Here is a 22,984-nt window from a genome sequence, read left to right on the forward strand (position 1 = left end):
CAACACTCTGCAATACGGAAATCTGTGCAGTTGGCTGCGATAATTGGAGGTGACGGGTTTGGCGACATGACGACTGAAGACGTCGACGAGTTGTTGGACTGCCATTCCCAGCCGCTAACTGACGCAGACCTAGAAGACCTGACGAAATCGGCAAGTGAAGAAGAGAGTGAAACGCAGGAAGAGACCCAAGAAAATGTTGAAGAAACGGGCTTAACATTAGAACGGCTTGCCAAGGCCTGCAACCATGCGAAGGAGTTGAAAGAAATGTTGCAAGAGTGGGACGAGGATATGGTTCGGTCTATGCAATTCTGCAACAAGATCGATGAAGACATGACTCCCTACAGGATGCTCTTAGAGCGAAAAAAGAAGCAGCGGCAGCAACTTCCGATCACAATGTTCTTCCAGCCTCGCAAAAAAGAGCCAGTTCCTCCTGCTAGTACAGTACGCCTTCGGAAGAAATTGAAGAAGTTTCCCAGGAAGAAGTTGAAGAGGTGTCCCAGGAAAAGACACCTCCGTCTGAAGAGACGTAAAATACTATCATTGGCTGCACAGTAGAAGACATCATCAGCTTCATCATCATCATTTCTACTGTGCAGCAAATTCATCGCCATCATCATTCAAGTTTTTCTTGAACTTCTTTCGTGGTGAGTACAGTAACAATCTTTATTTTTTACTTTAATATTCTAACATTTTAATATTTGTGCCTGTTTTAGTTTAGTACTGTATGCATTAAGTTAAAGGGAAGGTTTTAAAAGTCTGAAGAGTATACATGTTGTAACCTATCATATTTTTTTTGTTTAAAATTTACATTTACGTACGTAAAACGATCTCTCTCTCTCTCTCTCTCTCTCTCTCTCTCTCTCTCTCTCTCTCTCTCTCTCTCTCTCTCTCTCTCGCTCTCTCTCTCGTAAATTGTTTTCCTGCTTTGCTACGTACAGTATGTACTGTATGATTTTATATAGATACGGTAAATAATATTTGTAATAACATTTTCTAAAAGCTTTTACTGTAAATATCATTATTTATCACTTTCATTATGCGCGTTAAATGCCTTCTTTGTTCTGAGCGTGGTTGTTTACTGAGCGTACTTTATGATGCCGTCGTTTCAGGCGGCGTCATAAAGAAAAACATTTCATTTGGAAGTCCTAAGAAAAATTAAGTAAAACATTGGTAATAACAAAATCAACATACTGTATAATCAATATAATCGATGCAAAAACTAACCTATACACATGTGTACACTAAATGCGTTTGTTTCTTCATTATGATCAGAGAAACGTAAACAAAACATTGGTTGCCATTTTTTATTGTGCTTTTTGGCGTGTTTAGGAAACGCATGATATAAAATCGCCTTTAATATTTGTGCCTGTTTTAGTTTAGGGTACTGTAGTACATGCATTAAGTGTTCTGTACATTAAAGGGTAGTTTGTTAACAGTACTACGTACAAGGGAAGGTTTTAAAAGTCTGAATATACATGTTAAATAAATAGGTAAATATGGTGTCACTACTTCGCGGATTTTCACCTATCGCGGTTGGGTCTGGAACCTATCTACCGCGATAAACGAGGGTTCACTGTATATATATATATATATATATATATATATATATATATATATATATATATATATATATATATATATATATATTAAATTTTTGCACATTTAAACGTGTTTCTTTCATATTTCAAATAAGCCATATATATTAATGCATTAAAGTCTGGATTCTCTTAACGACCTCGGGATCAGAGCCCCAGGCGAAACTGCCCAAAGACTATAATATCTGACCGGCGGGGATTTGAACCCTCGTCCGGGATATCTGTATGCCAGTGACCATTTCACTCGGCCACGAAGAAAGATAAAAGTCAATGACAATTCTTCTGTACATATACCTGTCAAATTCAGGTTTTCTGTACTTAGAATTGAAATCAACCCATCTTCACCATCATAGCTAATTGGTAGGTTTGGGACTTGGCATTCAATTAATGATAAATTTTTGCACATTTAAACGTGTTTCTTTCATATTTCAAATAAGCCATGTATATTGATACATTAAAGTCTGGATTCTCTTAACGACCTCGGGATCAGAGCTCCAGGCGGAACCACCCAAAGACTATAATATTTGACCGGCGGGGATTTGAACCCTCGTCCGGGATATCTGTATGCCAGTGACCATACCACTCGGCCACGAAGAAAGATAAAAGTCAATGACAATTCTTCTGTACATATACCTGTCAAATTCAGGTTTTCTGTACTTAGAATTGAAATCAACCCATCTTCACCATCGTAGCTAATTGGTAGGTTTGGGACTTGGGGCTCTGATCCCGAGGTTGTTAAGAGAATCCAGACTTTAATGTATTAATATATATGGCTTATTTGAAATATGAAAGAAACATGTTTAAATGTGCAAAAATTTATCATTAATTGAATGCCAAGTCCCAAACCTACCAATTAGCTAAGATGGTGAAGATGGGTTGATTTCAATTCTAAGTACAGAAAACCTGAATTTGACAGGTATATGTACAGAAGAATTGTCATTGACTTTTATCTTTCTTCGTGGCTGAGTGGTATGGTCACTGGCATACAGATATCCCGGACGAGGGTTCAAATCCCCGCCGGTCAGATATTATAGTCTTTGGGCGGTTCCGCCTGGGGCTCTGATCCCGAGGTCGTTAAGAGAATCCACACTTTAATGTATTAATGTATGTGTGTACTGTATGTATATTTACATATACTGTATGTACATTATATATGTATATACACACATATACATGTATATATATGCATATATATACATATATATATATATATATATATATATATATATATATATATATATATACATACATATATATATATACTGTATGTATATATATATATATATATATATATATATATATATATATATATATATATATGCATATGTATGTATATATATATATATATATATATATATATATATGTATATATATATACATTATATATAAATATATATATGTATACATATAATATACTGTATATATATATATATATATATATATATATATATATATATATATATATCTATATATATATATATATATTTATTTATTTATTTATTTATTTATATAATTTATATTTATATAAATATATATATATATGTATATATATATACATATATATATATATATATATATATATATATATATATATATATATATATATATATATATATATATACATACACATATACATACACACATACAGTATATAATTGTAACACTGATCAAGCTTCTGGAAATATATATGTAGTAGGGTATTACATTCTTATACTTCACATTACAGATTGGTACATCCCAGTTGATGCAGTCTATTCAGCTTGGTATTCAACAGGCAGTGGGAAGCTTAGCGAGTAAACCAGAGTTGGATCTTTTAATTCAAGATTTCTATTTAGTAGAAACAATATTTTTTCCAAGTGTTGGTTCACAGTCAACACCGGCTCATCAGTTTTCTGAATTCAGGTTAGTATTACTTAAATCAAGAGGATTATTTAAGTATTTTAAGGTCTGATGGCCTACTATGAAATAGGTTTGTATTCAATAATATGGCATTTAGATATTGAACCCATACCATATGAATTCAAGTAATGCCTATCTTTTGTTGTTTTCATGGAATGAAATTAGTTTCATATTGAATATGGTAGTTTTTTAAGGCTATTAATAGGAGAGCAAAATGTCTCTGTACTGTCATCTAGATTTTAGAGTATGATACAATCACATTTTCATTCTTTCATGCTATTCTTACTGAAAATTAGTTTTGGTGACATTTAGTATTAATGTCTTTCAATGCTTTAGTAGTTCATCTTCCAATAGTTATGGAATATTGAAGCTGTCGTCCTATTTTTATTTTATTGTTAGTAAATTTTGTTTTGAGCATTCCTTGGTTTTCTGCAATTTTTTGGATGTTCAGGCGTTATTAAGTTTATGAAACCCCTCTTTGAAACTTGTAATGAACTGTGTGTTAGTTTCAAGTCTTTCACTACACCTTGAAACTTGTAATTAACTGCATGCTCATTTCAAGTCTGTGGAACTCCTCTTTGAAACTTATGATGATCTGTGTGCTCGTTTCAAGTGTGTGAAACTCCTCTAAAATTGTGATGAACTGCATGCTCATTTCAAGACTGTGAAACCTCTCCATGAAATTCGTGATGAACTGCATGCTAATTTCAAGTCTGTGAAATCCCTCCTCGAAACTTCCGATGGACTGCGTGCTCGGTTCATGCCTGTGAAACCCCTCCTTGAAACTTGTGATGAACTGCGTACTAGTCTCATGTCTGTTAAACACCCCCCCCCACTAAACTTTTGAGGAACTGCGTGTTCAAGTCTGTGAAACTCCTCCTTGAAACTTGTGATGAACTGCATGCTCCTCGTTTCAAGTTTATGAAACCCTTCCTTGGAACTTGTGATGAACTGTGTGCTTGTTTTAAGTCGGTGAAACCCCTCTTTGAAACTTGTGATGAACTGTGTGCTTGTTTCAAATATGTGAAACCCCTCCTTGAAGCTTTTGATGAACTGCGTGCTCTTTTCAAGTGTATGAAACCCCTCCATGAAATTTGTGAGGAACTGAGTGCACATTTCAAGTGTATGAAACTTCTCCTAGAAACATATGAACTGCGTGCTCGTTTCAATTCTGTGAAACCGTCCTTTTAATATGTGATCAACGAGCTCATTTCAAGTCTTAAGAAACACCTTCTTGAAACTTGTTTTGAACTGCGTGCTTGTTTCAAGTTTGTGAAACCCTGAAACACTATCTTGTGATGAACTATATGCTTGTTTCTTGTCTGTGAAACCCTTCCTTGTAACTCGTGATGGACTACATGCTCACTTCAAGTCTGTGAAACTCCTCCTTGTACATTTTAACATACTGTGTGGTCTTTTCAAATTTGCTAAACCCCTTCTTGTAACTTGTGATGAACTGCTTGCTAGTTTCAAGCCTGTGAAATCCCTCCTTGAAACTTGTGATGAATTGCAAGCTTGTTTCAAGTCTGTGAAACAATTCCTTGAAACTTGTGATGAATTGTGTGCTCGTTTGAAGTCTATGAAACCCCTCTTTGAAAATTGTGATGAACTGCGTGCTAGTTTCAAGTCTGTAAAAACACTTCTTGATTGATTGATTGAAAGTTTTCAGGCATCCTGACATCTAAGGTCATTGACGCCGATATCATTTACTTTATATATATAAAAGAATTTAAAGAATATTCAATTAAAAACCATAAAAGTTGAATGTCATTATAAAAGTTAGTTTTCAAAAGACCTGCTTCTGAAATAAATCTAAAAATGGCACTTGCATAGTAGAAATGTCCCAAGAATCTTGGCAATGATGAACATGCCATCCTCACCTCGAGCCTCAAACAAATATCTATTCCTTAAGTTATTATAATTGGGGCATTCAGTCAACAAATGGCTCACTGTTACATACATACATATACCAAAGGCACTTCCCCCAAGTTTGGGGGGTAGCCGACAACAACAAGAAACAAAACAAAAAGGGGACCTCTACTCTCTACGTTCCTCCAGCCTAACCAGGGACTCAGCCGAGTTCAGCTGGTACTGCTAGGGTGCCACAGCCCAACCTCCCACATTTCCACCACAGATGAAGCTTCCTACTGCTGAGTCCCCTACTGCTGCTACCTCCGCGGTCATCTAAGGCACCGGAGGAAGCAGCAGGGCCTACCGGAACTGCGTCACAATCGCTCGCCATTCATTCCTATTTCTAGCACGCTCTCTTGCCTCTCTCACATCTATCCTCCTATCACCCAGAGCTTTCTTCACACCATCCATCCACCCAAACCTTGGCCTTCCTCTTGTACTTCTCCCATCAACTCTTGCATTCATCACCTTCTTTAGCAGACAGCCATTTTCCATTCTCTCAACATGGCCAAACCACCTCAACACATTCATATCCACTCTAGACGCTAACTCATTTCTTACACCCGTTCTCACCCTCACCACTTCGTTCCTAACCCTATCTACTCGAGATACACCAGCCATACTCCTCAGACACTTCATCTCAAACGCATTCAATTTCTGTCTCTCCATCACTTTCATTCCCCACAACTCCGATCCATACATCACAGTTGGTACAATCACTTTCTCATATAGAACTCTCTTTACATTCATGCCCAATCCTCTATTTTTTACTACTCCCTTAACTGCCCCCAACATTTTGCAACCTTCATTCACTCTCTGACGTACATCTGCTTCCACTCCACCATTTGCTGCAACAACAGACCCCAAGTACTTAAACTGATCCACCTCCTCAAGTAACTCTCCATTCAACATGACATTCAACCTTGCACCACCTTCCCTTCTCGTACATCTCATAACCTTACTCTTACCCACATTAACTCTCAACTTCCTTCTCTCACACACCCTTCCAAATTCTGTCACTAGTCGGTCAAGCTTCTCTTCTGTGTCTGCTACCAGTACAGTATCATCCGCAAACAACAACTGATTTACCTCCCATTCATGATCATTCTCGCCTACCAGTTTTAATCCTCGTCCAAGCACTCTAGCATTCACCTCTCTCACCACTCCATCAACATACAAGTTAAACAACCACGGCGACATCACACATCCCTGTCTCAGCCCCACTCTCACCGGAAACCAATCGCTCACCTCATTTCCTATTCTAACACATGCTTTACTACCTGTGTAGAAACTTTTCACTGCTTGCAACAACCTTCCACCAACTCCATATAACCTCATCACATTCCACATTGCTTCCCTATCAACTCTATCATATGCTTTCTCCAGATCCATAAACGCAACATACACCTCCTTACCTTTTGCTAAATATTTCTCGCATATCTGCCTAACTGTAAAAATCTGATTCATACAACCCCTACCTCTTCTAAAACCACCCTGTACTTCCAAGATTGCATTCTCTGTTTTATCCTTAATCCTATTAATCAGTATTCTACCATACACTTTTCCAACTACACTCAACAAACTAATACCTCTTGAATTACAACACTCATGCACATCTCCCTTACCCTTATATAGTGGTACAATACATGCACAGACCCAATCTACTGGTACCATTGACAACACAAAACACACATTAAACAATCTCACCAACCATTCAAGTACAGTCACACCCCCTTCCTTCAACATCTCAGCTTTCACACCATCCATACCCGATGCTTTTCCTACTCTCGTTTCATCTAGTGCTCTCCTCACTTCCTCTATTGTAATCTCTCTCTCATTCTCATCTCCCATCACTGGCACCTCAACACCTGGAACCGCAATTATATCTGCCTCCCTATCATCCTCAACATTCAGCAAACTTTCAAAATATTCCGCCCACCTTTTCCTTGCCTCCTCTCCTTTTAACAACCTTCCATTTCCATCTTTCACTGTCTCTTCAATTCTTGCGCCGGCCTTCCTTACTCTCTTCACTTCTTTCCAAAACTTCTTCTTATTCTCTTCATATGACTGACCCAGTCCCTGACCCCACCTCAGGTCAGCTGCCCTGGAAGAGAAAAAGAGGGCTTTTGAAGAATGGCTGCAGAGTAATAGTATAGAGAAGTATGAAAAATATAGAGAGCAAAAGGTGGAAGTAAAGCGCAGGGTACGTGAGGCTCACTGTTAGAGGGACTAAACAGTCGTCACAATACTTGAGCAGAAACTCGTGTGTCAATCGAATGTGACCAATACGGAGACGACAAAGAGAAGTCTCCCATTTTCAGGGCATCATGTTATACCTTCAAGGAGATATGACTATTTATTTCTCTCATTTTATTGCCATCTAGAATATCCCAGTGCTGTTGCCATTTATTGCAAAGCAATTTCTTGATGTTAGGAAGGAAATCATTACACGGAATGGGATACCTTCTTGGCAGCAACTCGGATGCAGCATTCTTTGCCAGTGAATCTGCCTTCTCATTCCCAGACACCTACATGTGCTGGAACCCAACAAAATCGAACCATTATACCTCTCCGTCCAATAATAAAAAGCCATTCTAAAATCTTTAAAACTGGAGGTTTACAAGAATTAAAAACTTCTAAAGCTTGAAGGACACTCCTTGCATCACTAAAAATTGTAAAATTACCCTCCTTCTCCAACGCTATTTTCTCATCAGCGGTTAGTATGCCATATAGTTCTGCAGTAAATATGGAAGCTGTTAGGGGAAGTGCACCTCTACAATTAAAACCATTACTATGTACTCCAAATCCAACGCCAGCATCAGATTTGGAGCCATCAGTATATATGAAAGTCAATCCTTTATGTTCAACATGTTTCATAAAAAGAGACCTGGCTTCTAGGTCAGTCTTATTCTTCTTAGCTCCAATAAAGTATTTACAAAAAGATATCTCTGGTAATTTTCATGGAGGCGTTGATGATGCCTTGAATGGAAGTACCTTACTTCTGAATATAAGACTGTTTAATAATCGTTTCACCCGAAAGGCATAAGGTTGAGGAGATTTTGGGTGCAACTCAAAGTATGATGTGTGTCTTACAAGACTTGCAGTTTAAAAGGCTAAAGTGTTAGGGAGTCTTTGTAATCTAAACCAATACCGAATAATGGAAGACATTCGGTTAAGGTCTAGAGGTAACTCTCCAGCATCAACAAGGAGACTTGAGATAGGTGAGGTTCTAAATACTCCTGTAGACAATCTAATACCAGCATGATGTATTGAATCTAATATTTTCAACCGGCTTGGGGTGGCTGAAGAGTATATTTCACATCCATAACTAATTTTGGAAAAAATCAATGCCTTGTATAATTTTAAAATAGTATTGCAGTCTGCCCCCCATGATGTATGGGACAATACTTTTAAAAGATTCAGAGCCTCAAAACATTTAGCTTTTAATGCTTTTAGGTGAGAAACCCATGTAAGTCTACAATCAAATATCAAACCTAAAAATTTAGCTTACCCTACACATGGGATCCGTTGACCTTTAATGTATATATCCGGGTCTGGATGTGGTCCCCGGATACGACAGAAATGTACAATAGTGGTTTTACTTGTCGAGAACTTAAATCCATTCATATCGGCCCACTGGATAATTATGTCATTTGAGAGTTGTAGTTTTCTCTCAACCATTGCCATTCTAGCTCCAGCAAGTGATATGGAGAGATCATCCACAAATAATGTTGAGAGAACATCCCAGGGAATGACTGAGGATATCCCATTAATTGCTAGTGCAAAAAGAGTTACACTCAGCACACTACCCTGAGGAACTCCTCCTTCCTGGCATTTACTCTCTGTTAGAGTTTCCCCCACTCTCACTTGAAAAACTCTATTTGAAAGAAATGCCTGTATAAATAGTGGCAGCTCTCCTCAATCCTAATTCATGAATTGTTTTAAGTATACCATATCTCCAAGTGGTATCATTTGCCTTTTCAAGGTAAAAAATGACTGTCTCATGGTGCTGTTTGGAAGCAAACGCTTCACAAATAGAGAACTGAAGTCGTATCAACACATCAGTCGTTGAGTGCATTTTTCTGAATCCACCTTGAATCGGTGATAAAATGTCCTTCTTTTCAAGGTACCACGTCAGCCTTGCATTGACCATCTTCTCCATAATTTTACATAAACAAGATGTCAATGCAATAGGTCGGTAGTTTGCTGCTGAAAACTTGTCCTTACCGGTTTTTAAAAAGGCTAAAATAATGGCTAGTTCCCAAACACTTGGATAACTATGATCATGCCATATTCTATTAATAATGCTTAAAATGAATAACTTTGTATTAAAATGCACATGTTTAATCATTGCATATGGAATTCCATCGGGTCCAGGGGCTGTATCATTGCAAGTGGAAAGTGCCGAATCATATTCTCTTTCAGTGAAAGGAGAATTATATGACTCTTCCTTTCCTGTTGCAAAATTTGAAATTTTCTTTTCTTCAGTGCTCCTGTACTGGTGACCAGGAGCTGCTACACTCTTGCACGATACATTTAAAAAATGATCAGCCAGGGCATTGCTAACTTCATTTCCTTCAGTCACATACTGACCATTCACTTTCAACACTGGTGGTGGGTTTGGGGTGAATTTGCCTGCAATCTTCTTCATTTTCCTCCATACAAAAGATGTTGGTGTTCTACTATTAATGGAGGAAACAAAAGCCACCCAAGATTGGCGTCTAGCTTCTTTCATGGCACGACGGAACTGTGCTCTACACTTTTTGTATATATAAAATTTTCATCCGTATGGCGTCTGCGCAATCTAGTAAGAGATTTTCTGGTGCAAGGCTGTTAATTCTGAAGACCACCACAGCACAGGTTTCCTTTTGAATAGTCCTGTGGTTTTGGGAATCGAATTGATTCCTGTTGTATGGAGAGTTGCATTCAGTAGGTCTATGGCATCATCATTACTTTCAAACTGTTCTGCACTTCCTTTGATTTCACTTAGCTCACAAAATTTAACGCAGTTTGCCGTGTCAAGATTCCATCGTGGCGATCTTTGTAAAGGTGGACCATTGTTGGTGCATGATCACTAGTATGCCAATCATCTAATGTCCTCCTATCAAAATCAAGGAGGCAGTTAGCACTTGCAATTCAAAGGTCAATGCATGACAAGGTACCTGTCTGAACATGGAAGTGTGTGGGCTCTCCTGTATTAAGGAGTTTTACATCCTCATTTTCCACAATTGGTGATATAATATTGCCCCTGGTGTTTGCTTAAAGATCACCGCACAAAGGATGTCTACCATTCAAATCTCCAAGTAAAAGAAAAGGTTGAGGGAGCTGTTGAATCACCTCTACTAAATTATCATACAATATGTTATCATTTGGAGGCAAGTACAGCAAACCGATTGTATATTTTCTCCCTATATCAATCGTACAACCACTGCCTGGAGAGGTGTACGGACAGATAAAGGTATTTGGGGAACATCTTGACGAACGTATGTGAGACTTCCGCCATGGCTCCCTACTCCGTGAACATAAGGTGTCCTATAACTAATATATTCGCGAGGATAAGGAGTATTAGCATCAAGCTTGCTCTTCTGTAGACATACAATTATGGGGGAATGCTCGTGAATTAAAAGCTTAAGTTCTTCATATTTGGCCCTCAAACCCTTACAATTCCATTGCAAAATGGGTGAAAAAACTATGTATTATTTTCTTGAAGACACCTTTGATGAAGTCTTCCCATTGACAGTGTTTGATTTGACAATATTTTCTGTAGGCTTCTTAAGTTTGGGTCTTGATAAGTTAGGTTTTATATTAGCCTTTTCAGTGTTGTTCTTACCTAATTCTTGTGGGGGATGGTGGACCTCAACTTGAATTTCTGATTGATTCAAGAAGTTTTCTCGATCTGAAATATCTACAGGCAGAACATCGTATCTATTTGATGTCATAACTTTGGTGTTTTTAATGGATGGGGGTGAGAGAGATGGAGGTCTCTCTCTTTTTCTATTGACAGGTGGTGATTTATTAGGTTTTGGTTTTCCCCACTACAGGTGCACCTGATAACTCTGTTTTATGTGGAACCTCCACAGCGTGCTCATTTCAAGTCTGGGAAACCCATCCTTGAAACTTGTAATGAACTGCTTGGTCGTTTCAAGTTTGTGAAACCCCTCCTGTAAATTACGATGAACTGTGTGCTCGTTTTAAGTCTGTGAAACCCCTCCTTAAAACTTAAAACTTGCAAGGAGTTGCGTGTTCATTCCAAGTGTATGAAACCCCTCCTTGAAACGTGATGAACTGCATGCTTGTTTTAAGTCTATGAAACCCCTCCTTATAAGTTGAGATGAACTGTGTGCTCGTTTCAAGTCAACGAAACCCCTCCTTGTAACTTGTCATGAACTATGTGCTCGTTTCAAGTTTGTGAAACCCTGAAATAGTAACTTGTGATGAACTATGTACTTGTTTCATGTCTGTGAAACCCATCCTTGTAACTTGTTATGAACTGCGTGCTAGTTTAAAGTCTGTGAAACCCATCCTTGTAACTTGTTATGAACTGGGTGCTAGTTTAAAGTCTGTGAAACCCCTCCATGAATCTTGTGATGAATTGCGTGCTTGTTTTAAGTTTATGAAACCCTTCCTTGAAACTTGTGGTGAACTGCATGCTAGTTTCAAGTCTGTGAAACCCCACCTTGAAACTTATGATGAACTGCGTGCTAGTTTCAACTTTGTGAAACTCCTCGTTAAAACTATTGATGGAATTCGTTAACGTTTCAAGTCTGTGAAACCTCTCCTTGAAACTTGTGATGAATTGCGTAGTGGTTTTAAGTGTCTGAAACCCTCCTTGAAGCTTTTGATGATCTGCGTGCTCGTTTCAAGTTTGTGAAACAACTCTTTGAAACTTGCGATGAACTCTGTGCTCGTTCCACAGCTGTGAAACCCCTCCTTTTTAATTTGTGATGAACGCGTGCTCTTTTCAAGTCTGTGAAATCCCTTCTTGTACATTGTAACTTATAATTAACCGAGTGCTCGTTTAAAGAGTGTGAAACTCCTCCTTGTAACTTGCTATGAACTGTGTTCTACTTTCAAGTCTGTGAAACCCCTCCTTGAAACTTGTGATGAACTGCGGTCTAGGTTCAAGTCTATGAAACCCCTACCTGAAACGTGTAAAGAACTGCATGCTCATTTCAAGTTTGTGAAACCCCTCCTTGAAATTTGTAATGGACTGCATGCTCATTTCAAGTCTGTAAAAACCCCGCCTTGAAACTTGTGATGAACTGCATTGTAATTTCATGTCTTTGAAACTCCTTGAAACTTGTGATGATCTGATCTGCATGCTCGTTTTGGGTGTGTGAAACCCCTACTTCAAACTTGTGATGAACTGCGATGAACTAAGTTTTCGTTTCAAGTCTGGGAATCCCCTTCTTGTAACTTGTGATTAACTGAATGCTCGTTTCAAGTCTATGAAACCCCTTGTTTTAACTTTTGATGAACTCTGTGCTCGTTTCAAGTCTGTGAAACTCCTCCTTGTAACCTGTAATGAACTGCTTACTAGTTTTAAGTCTGTGAAACCCTTCCTTGAAATATGTGATGAACTGCGCGTTACTTTTCATGTCTGTGAAACCCCTGCTTTTAACTTGTGATGAACTGAATACTCATTTCAAGTCTGTGAAACCCCTCTTTGAAACTTGTGATGAACTGCTTGCTAGTTTCAAGTATGTGAAATCCTTCATTTAAAACTCTGATGAACTGCATGCTCGTTTCAAGTTTGTGAAACCTCACCTTGAAACTTGTGATGAATTGCATGCTTGTTTCATGTCTGTGAAACTTTTCTTTGAAACTTGTGATGATCTGTGTTCTCGTTTCAAGTGTGTGAAACCCCACTTTGAAACGTGTGATGAACTGCGTGCTAGTTTTAAGTCTGTAAATACCCATGCATGAAATTTGTGATGAAATGCATGCTCATTTCAAGTCTCTGAAATCCCTCTTTAAAACTTGTGATCAACTGCGGGTTAGTTTCAAGTCTGTGAAACCCCTCTTTGAAACTTGTGATTAACTGCATGCTCGGTTTTAGTTTGTGAAACCCTTCTTGGAAACTTGTGATGACCTGCATGGTCGCTTCATGTCTATGAAACTCCTTATTGAAACTTGTGATTACCTGCATGCTCATTTCAAGTGTATGGAGCCCCTCCTTGAAATTGTTTGATGAACTGTGTGCTAGTTTCAAGTATGTTAAACCCCTCCTTTAAACTTGTGATGAAGTGTCTGCTCGTTTCAAGTTTGTGAAATCCCTCTATGAAACCTGTGATGATCTACGTGCTCGTTTCAAGTCTGTCAAATCTCTCCTTGTAAACTTGTGATGAACTGCGTGCTCGTTTTAAATGCGTGAAACCCCTTCCTTGATTATTGTGAGGAACTGTGTGTTAGTTCCAAACCCTGAAACCTTTCCTTGAAACCTGTGAAGAACTGTGTGTTTATTTTAAGTCTGTGAAACCCCTCCCTGAATTATGATGTTCTGAGTTCTCTTTTCAAGTCTGTAAAACCCAGAAACCTCTCCTTGTATCTTGTGATGAGCTGTTTGCTTGTTTCAAGTGTGTGAAACCCATCCTTGTAACCTGTGATGAACTGCATGCTTGTTTCAAATTTTTGAAACCCCTCCTTGTAATTTGTGATGAACTGTGTGTTAGTTTCAAGTATGTGAAACACCTCCTTGAAAATTGTGATGAACTGCGTACTAGTTTCATATCTGTGAAACCCCTCCTTTTAACTTGTGATGGACTGCATACTCATTTCAAGTTTGTGAAACCCCTCTATTAAAACTTGTGATGGACTGCATACTCATTTCAAGTATGTGAAACCCCTCTTTGTTCCGATACAGATACAAACCTTTTGCTATTTATAGGGGGGTATTACTTTCGGCAATGCTGAAAACTAGCCAAGACAATTTTATTTAGGGATAACTACCCCCGTCCGCTAGTTAGCGGAAGGGGGGTGGGGTAGACCGGCTTCCCCGCTCACTCACACCCGTCGGCTGAGTAACCACTTTTGCTTTTGGCTCGGTAGAGTGCAGACGTGCCGTTTCTCTCTCTCGTTAACTCATTAAACTGCCTTGACCTTGTTTGCTCTTCCTTTTTCTTTTGTGTACGGTGTTTGTGTTTATTGTCCTGCTATGCAGACATGTCCTGGTCGCGAGGGCCGCAGCTGCAGTACCTTTATGTCGTCCGTAGAGACGGACCCACATGCGAAGCCGGGGATGTCAGTGTTTTCGGGACAACACCTTTTCTGAGTGTCGGGAGTGGCCTGCCTCGCAGTGGGAGAAGTCTAAGCGCGAATCTTTGCCTTCGGGGTCTTCCTTGAAATCGAAGAAATCGCGGGCTTCTGCTTCCTATATGCCCAAATCTCTGTCTGGAGTTGCTTCTCTTCCAGGCCCTTCTGGGGTACGGCCAAGTAGCAGCGCAGCGCTTATGACTCCAGGTCAGCCCTGTGTGATAGGCGAAGGTGTCGGCTCCCCTAGTGAGTTGGCTCCTTCCGTTCCCTCAGGGAGCGCCTGTTCCTTTTCAGATCTTGTGTCCTTTTGGCCATTGCTGGGCATTGATGCCCCCCCCCCCTTTCGAAGGAAGCTTTCTTCGAGCTCCTTCAAAGGTGAGTGGAAAGAAGGCAGTCCTCTCTTTCCTCCGCGGAGGTTGATCCTCCTAATGTGGCAGGGCAGGCGCTGCTGCCCGTCGGTCAGGCATAGTCTGTTTCTGACGCCGAGGAGTTAGCTAATCCACCAGGGGCGGTGGTAGGGCTTTCTCCAAGGCAGGTTTTCCCTCGGGGGAACATATCTCTCATTCGCGAGAGAAGATCGCCTCTGATCATCGGCGATCTCCTTACGCTTATGGTTCTCCTCCAGGGGCGGAGCGAGAGCCTTGTCTTGAGCGACATTCTCCTTTGGGGTAACTCTCGTTCCCTGTAGAGGAATTATCCTTAGATCTACTGTAGATCAGTCTCCCCTTCGGGTGGAGTCTGCTGAACGTTCCTCTCTGGAGGTTCATAGGGTGTAAGGGTTTGTAACTCCTCACCATCCTGGACGTTCTCCTCCTCGTGCTGAGGAGACGACTTTTTGAACCTGCTGGTTCTCCTCACGTTGACCCTTCGGGGTCTCGTGACGATCACCCTTTGGGCTGGTGTGATCGTGAGCCTTGGGGCTCTCGTCATGTTGATCCTGCAGGTTTTCATGACCATAGTAGTCCTTCGGGGCTCCGTCGCGGTGATCTTTCGGGCTCATGCAACTCTGAACCTTCAGGTGTCAGTTACGCTGAACCTTCGGGCTCTCGTAACGAAAGTAACGTTGAGCCTTCGGGCTCTCGTGCCATCAGTCTTGCTGACCCCTCGGGGTCTCGTGACGGAGGAACTCCGGTTCCTCGTTACGCTGACCCTTCGGTGACCCGTCACTTTAGTTACGTTGAACCCTTGGGCTCTCGTGATTTTAGTCACCCTGACACTTCGGTGTTTTGTGACAGGGAAACTTTGGTTTCTCATTGCGCTGATCCTTCGGGGTCTCGCAACACAGGTTATGTTAAGCCTTTGATATCTCGAGCCTTTATTCACGCTGACCCTTCGGGGGCTCGTGACAGAGGAACTTCGGTTTATCGTTACGCTGAACCTTCAGGGTCTCGCAACACAGTACGTGCTGAACCTTCGGGTTTTCGTGACCCTCGTCATCATGAGTCTTACTCATATGACAGAGAGTTTTCCGACTCTCATAGTGTTGAGCGTTCGCGCTCACACGATTTGCTCTACTTTGAACCTATGGGTTCTCGTAGCAAGGAGTTCTCTCCTAAGCGCCACCAAGAGTTTTACTGCTAAAACAGAGTGTTTTCGGACTCTCATCGCCCGTCCAACCTTATGCACGCAACCTATCCTACGCACGCAACCAACATTGCGCGTATCAACAACTAGGCGCTTGCAATCAGTGCTTTGTTGAAGTGAGCAAACAGCTTAGCGCTCATGAGCAACTCTACGCGTGCAACCGTCTCGATGCGCGGCCACCTTGGCGCGTGCGACAATCTCAGCATGCGCGGCCATCTTGGCGCGCACGATAAACACTATGTTGAATCCTCAGGCGCGCGCAGCCCAACAGGAGCTTGTGATGAGGTTCCTAGCCGCGCGAGTTCTGACAGAGCACGACAGCGTGTCACGCGACAGAACAGTGTCACACGACGCTCTACAAGCGCCGACTCTTGATGTTCTTACATCTCAGTCAAGAGAGGGCTCTCGCGGTTTAACAGCCTTGCAGAACCAAACTTGCCTCTTTTCGGTGGGTACCTCTTCCCTGGACGAAATACCATCTCCCTTTTTGGCAGCAGGGGTTAACCTTCCTGCAAGGAGAGACACCCATCAGTCTCTCCAGTCTCATAGGCCTCCATCACCGAAGAGACAGCAGTCGCCCACGCGACTATGCCCAGATCCTATCCTTAAGGGTAGGCCTGTGCCGTTCTTGCCTGCCGGCAAGCCTCCCTCAGGCAAGAGGGTTGAGAAACCTGCCCAGGTTCCTAAACCCTGGGATCCCTGTCTTCCTAAGGACCCTTGCTTCAGTTCCTCGGGAGCCCGCGATCCCCCATGGCTTCGCGCCTTATTCAATGTAATGCGTCAAGTCGTGACGGGGGTCATTCCCCGCTCCCAGTCCTTAGGAAGCACTCCTAGGGTTCCTTTGTTGCCACCTGTCGTCCCAGTGACCTCTCCTCCCTCTGATCCTATGAGGAGTTCGGAGGGTTCCGTGCTTGCGGGCCCGGCTGGCAAGGGCGAACAGTTATCCCCTCGCAAGAGACCACGGGCAAGAACCCCAGGATAGCCCCCTGCAGTTCAAGACGCCACAGGCCAGATCCAAGGGAAAGAGGAAAAGGATTCGCCCTTCGCCTCCCAAGGAAGATAGGGTGACTTGCTACTAGGACTCTTTCCGTCCCTCGCCGGTCGAGATAGTGCCTAAGAAGGTACGACCTACGACTGTGTGCGACGTGCTCCCTCTGGCAGCGGAGTCCCATCCCGCCTGTAGACCAACAGAGCCCTCTGGATCCTCGTTGACAGAGGACCACCCGCCTCATGGCAGGAAGCCGAAGGATTTATTCACCATTCCAAAATCCTCGGCCAGGCTTCCTTCTTCACTGCCTTCTAGGCAGCTGGAAGCGAGCACATCCTTGGCAGTCTCCCCATCTCCGGTCGATCCTGTTGACGACTACGACTCACTCCGGGCTCCTATGGATGAGAGTTTGGATGTGGAAGGGCAGAGCCATTCCGAGGACAACGCTTTGCCAGCAGCCACTTAACCCTAAGCTAACGGAGGATGAGAGGAAGGAGTCAGAACATGTCTTGTGGCAGGTCCTAGCCTGCATCCGATCGATTAATGAGCTACCAGATCCATCGGCAGCCCCTCTAAATGGAAAGGAAACGGTCCTTGACCAGTTCTACGGCACTCAAAAACCCCCCGAGGACCAGTGCAGTTTGCACTGGTCAAAGGGTTTAAAGAGTGCCAGACAGATGGCAGTGTCCCAGGCAACTGGGTCCACCTCCTCGCTCCGCTCCAAGTCATTCTCCAAGCTTCTGCCTCCTCCATATGTGTTCCAGAGGAGGTACTACGAGATTCTCGGGGAGTCTCTCTTAATGCTGCCTCTCGATCACTCCATAGAGGCACTCTCGAAGGCCACACCCTTCGAGAAGCTTTTGGGACTTCCAGTCTCCTTTTCGGTCTCCGAGATCCTTAACCAGGAGAAGGTGGCGAAGTACGCCATGCAGGCGGCTTCGTGGCTTGACTTCTGGTTGGTATCCTTAGGACAACTGATTCGGTCTGAAGACCTGTCTCGGGAGTCCTCCAGGAAGTCTTCGGAGACTTTCCTATTGTCTGGTACTCTGGCCATCGAGTTTCTCTCCCATCAGGTACCCTCTTAATGAGAGAATGCCTTGATGAAGTCGTTGAGCTTCAGCACGGCATTTAATTCCCGTGCTGAAACTTGGTGACGGGCAAGAGGGCTCTCGAACTTAGGGAAATTGCTTCCCCAGTTCGAATCTAAATTTCTCTTTCTCATCTTTTTCTTCCTCTTAATATTACTTCAACCTTCTCCTAATTTTATAAACTTTCTTTCATGTTGCTGTCCCAACTCCTGAGTGAAATTTCCCATATGTATGTGTATATATTTAATATATGTATGTGTTTTTTTCTTTTTTAATGGCGTGGATGTCTCTACATGTTTTATTGCCACTGGCGTGGATGTTTCTACATCCGTTATTGCTGCCTGCTTTGATGAATGGGAGGAGGTGTCATGGTTGGGAGGTATTTGTGGTCAAAGCTATATGTGAGAGTATTGGATGATCTCAGCCATCCCAAAGATGGTTTGGACCTTTTTGGCGGAACTATTCTCAAGTGTTGGGTCTTCAGAATCCAGGGGGATCCAATGCTTGGGGTAGGACTCTGTGCTTTTGGCCAGAAGCCCATCATTACAGATATGGGGAGGATGATTCCATAGTTTCTTGGTCTCAGTCCTAACAGGCGGGTTCAGCTTACACCTGTACCTCTATATGTTTTGTTGCTATCCTTCGTGTAGGGTATGGAGTGGACCATCTTGGAAGTATACTGTACTCTCATTGTGCCGGTAATGGAGAGTGCAAATTTCCTTCCCAACATGTGATGCTTTAATGTTCTCAAGCAGGTGAATCAAACAATTTCAAATATCACATTTCTCTTTTCTTTTTTCTTAAGGATTCTTGTGACAATGACCCCCCCCCTCCCCTGGATATGCTGACTCACCCCCGGCACTGTTGACGACCTGTGGCAGTTCATTTAAAGAAAATTCCGTTGACGACTTAGGAACTAAAAAAGACTATTCTTTGAACATTCGAAAAAAAGGTAATTTGGGCAACATTGGTAAATTGAAAATCCTGCACGTTACCCAAATCCCATTAGAAGCTAATTATGATGTGCTACATAAAATATTTGAGTGCTACGGATTAATAAAGGAAATTAGAATGAAACTTCAAGATGATAATTTGGATTCTTGGTTATCATTTAATTGTCATGAGGAAGCATTCAATGCAAGCCGTAACATTGCTAATATTAAAGTAGGCAATATGAGTAATAAGGGTGCTCTGTGTGATGGGGCACCTAAAGATCTGGGTGTCTACAGACCAGCAGACTGGATTGATAAAGACATAGAAATAGATATGCCATCCCAAAGAAAGCCAAAGCCACCAATGTGGCTTCGTGCTCAATCTACAGGAGGTACAAAAAATTATTTTAAGATCTGCAAATTTCTTCAGAGGAAGGTAATAACGATCGCACCTGGAGGCATATCTCGATTCGGTAAGAAAAGTTACTTGATAAAGGCCAAGTCATGCACAGTCTGTTATATTGTCCAATTTAAAAACAGAAAATGATGATATAAAATTGGACATCAAACCCCATCTAAACTTTAGCTATGGAAGGGGAGTGGTTGTCAATAGGGATCTATATGAATTTACCGAAGAGGAGATATTGGCTATGTGTCCAATATCAGTGTGGGAAGTACATAAATTACCTGGAACATCAATGATTATCCTTACTTTCCAGGATGCTGATGTACCTTTCCATATAGACATAAAAATGAAAGGATTAGAGTTCAACCTTTTAAGCATAAGCCACTGCAATGTTTTAATTGCTTTAAATTTGGGCATCTTTCCAAAGTTTGCAAGAATGATAAAATTTGCAATACTTGCTCCAGTCTTTACCATGTAGAATGCACACATGAGGCAAGGTGCTTCAACTGCAACTCTAATCATAAATCTAATGATAGGTGCTGCCAGTTTAAAGTCAGAAGAAGCTGCCCTCAATAAATCAATTATTGAACATGTAAGCGTAGGGCATGCCAAGAGATTATTAAATAAATCTACTACCTATACAAAGACTTAAAAACAGGAGAAAAAATTCCTCGGGAATCATCTAACTGACCTGCCACTGTAGGTAATTCTCGAAAAAGGAATTCACCATCTACTGATAAAGTGCTGCAAAATAAGACAAGAATATCTCCTTCTAAAGAGTTACCATCGTGTATCAACAAAAAGACATTGCCATCCACTATCCAACCTTTATACCCCATTACAAAGGATAGTACTAACCTCTCCCAGGCCTTGTCCTTGCCTGATTTAATGAAGATTCGACTTGAAACCTAGTTATCAGGAGCACCTGAAGTGGGGAAGGTACTAAAACCTGGTAGCTCACAACCTAATACAGTAATTGGAAAAGAGAGAGACCTCCATCTCTCTCACCCCCTTCCATAAGAAATATTAGCACTGAGATAGTCTAGATGGCAATAAAATGAGAGAGGTAACAAATGTCATATCTCCTTGGAGGTATAACATGATGCCCCAAAAATGGGAGACGGGTCTTTGTCGTCTCCGTATTGGTCACACTTGGTTGACACAAGTTTCTGCTGAAGGGCCAACACCAACCGTATTGCCACGACTGTTTAGTACCTTTAAAAGTGAGGCATTTGTTGACCGAATGCCCTTATTATAATAACTTGAGAAATAGATATCTGTTTGAGGCTTGAGGTGAGGATGGCAGGTTCATCCTTGCCAAGATTCTTGGACATGTGTCCTACTATGCGAGCGGCATTTTTAGATTTATTTCAGAAGCAGGTGTTCTGAAAACTGTTTAACTTCTATAATGACATTCAACTTTTATGGTTTTAATTGAATATTCTGTTAATATTTATATAAAATAAATGATATCGGCATCAATGACCTTAGATGTCAGGATGCCTGAAAACTTTAAATCAATCAATCAATCAATCCCACCAGGTAGTGAACCTTAGGGCTAACACTATCCTGAAAAGGAGAGATGCCATTATAGGCAAGTTCCTCAGAGGCCGAAGTGGTGAGGCTAAGGAATGCAACCTTCGAGGGCAATTCCTTGTTTCACCCCGAGGATGTCGAACGGGTGGCAGAGAGGTGAAGGAAGTCCAGTCAGGACTCCCTCATCCAGAAGGTCTCAACAGCCAGACCTTACCCCTCAGCCACAGCGGAAACCATAGCAGAAACCGCAACTGAAAATGGCTAGAGATCCAAAACAGCAGGGTCAAAAGGGTGCGAAGCAAGCCTTTCCCAATAAGAAGTCCTTTTGTGGAGGAAAGGGAAAAAGGGGATCCGTCCGAGGCCGGTCCCACTAGGGCAGGCAGTCCTCCCATTTGTCCACCTGTGGGGGGATACCTGCAAAGCCGCTGACAGAGGTGGCTTCACCAGGGGTCCGAAATCTGGACGGTCGAGGTGATTTGTTCAGGGTATCGCGTCCCATTCACGCTTTCTCTCCTTCCACTGACTCAAGTGCCAATTCCATCGAACTCCTAAGCAAAGGGGTCCTCATGGGAGTTTGCCCTCAGGGCAGAAGTCCAGATCATGTTGGAGAAGGGCGCTCTCCAGGAGGTCCTCGACGGATCCCCACGATTTTACAGTTGACTCTTTCTTGTGAGAAAGGCGTGTGGAGGCTGGAGACCAGTCATCGACCTCTCAGCTCAGATCAGGTTCATCGAGCAGACCCCGTTCAAAATGGAGACAACCGACAATGTCAGACAAGCAATAAGACCGCAGGATGACATGTGTACTCTAGATCTGAAGGACGCTTACTTCCAGATCCCAATTCATCCGTCTTCCAGGAAGTATCTAAGATTCATGTTCAACCAGAAGCATTACCAGTTCAGTTTACTGTGTTTCGGTCTTTCTACGGCACCCCACGTCTTCACGAGAGTGTTCGCTCTAGTATCACCTTGAGCCCACAAAGTCGGCATCCGTCTCCTAAGATACTTGGACGACTGGCTGAATCTGGCAGACTCGGAGGCGGCCCTTCTCCGCCACCGAGACGAGCTTTTAAGGTTTTGCCAGGATCTGGGGATCGTGGTAAACCTTGAAAAGTCTCATCTGATTCCCTCTCAAGAACTGGTATACATAAGCATGCGCATAGACACCCTAAGGCAAAAAGCGTTCCCATCAGATGAGAGAATTCAGAGACTGAGGGAGATAGCACAGGCCTTCCTCAGGCGGGAAGAGCTCCCCGCGCAGTATTGTCTTTTGCCTTCTTGGTCACCTCTCTTCCCTGACCCGTCTGGTCCCCAATGGTCACCTCAGGATGAGAGATCTCCAGTGGCGACTGAAATCCCAGTGGAACCAGTCCACCGATTCCCGGGATCAACTATTCCGCATAGGGCTAGAGGAACAGTCTGATCTCAGATGGTGGCTAGCGGAGCCGAACCTCTGCAAAGGGGTCGATCTTCTCGTCTCTCCCCTGGAATTGATGCTTTTTTCGGATGCATCAAAAGAAGGGTGGGGGGCTCACGTGCTGCATCATTACATCTCCGGCCAGTGGTCCGAATCAGAATGGTACTAGCACATAAATCTCTTGAGAGATGAGGGCAGCCTTTCTGGCCCTCAAAGAGTTCTACCAGGTCCTGGTGGGGCACTCCGTGGTGTTGATGAGCAACAATGCCACAGTAGTGGCTTGTCTGAACAAACAGGGCGGTACTTTTTCACAGCAGCTGTGCCATCTTGCAGAAGAGATACTCAGATCAGCAGAAGACAACTCAGTGACTCTTATC

General features: G+C 42.2%; 1 protein-coding gene across 1 annotated transcript in view; it reads left to right on the plus strand.

Moving 5' to 3' along the window:
• The window catches only part of LOC137644446 (phosphatidylinositol 4-phosphate 5-kinase type-1 alpha-like), a 327,307-nt gene that overhangs the window by 153,539 nt on the left and 150,784 nt on the right, over window positions 1–22,984 (plus strand). Inside the window, exon 6 of the mRNA XM_068377423.1 lies at window positions 3,322–3,497. Within this exon, the coding sequence (XP_068233524.1) occupies window positions 3,322–3,497 (176 nt within the window). The remainder of the gene's footprint in view (window positions 1–3,321; window positions 3,498–22,984) is intronic.

This window comes from Palaemon carinicauda, chromosome 7, assembly GCF_036898095.1.
Source record: "Palaemon carinicauda isolate YSFRI2023 chromosome 7, ASM3689809v2, whole genome shotgun sequence".
Lineage (NCBI taxonomy): Eukaryota > Metazoa > Arthropoda > Malacostraca > Decapoda > Palaemonidae > Palaemon > Palaemon carinicauda.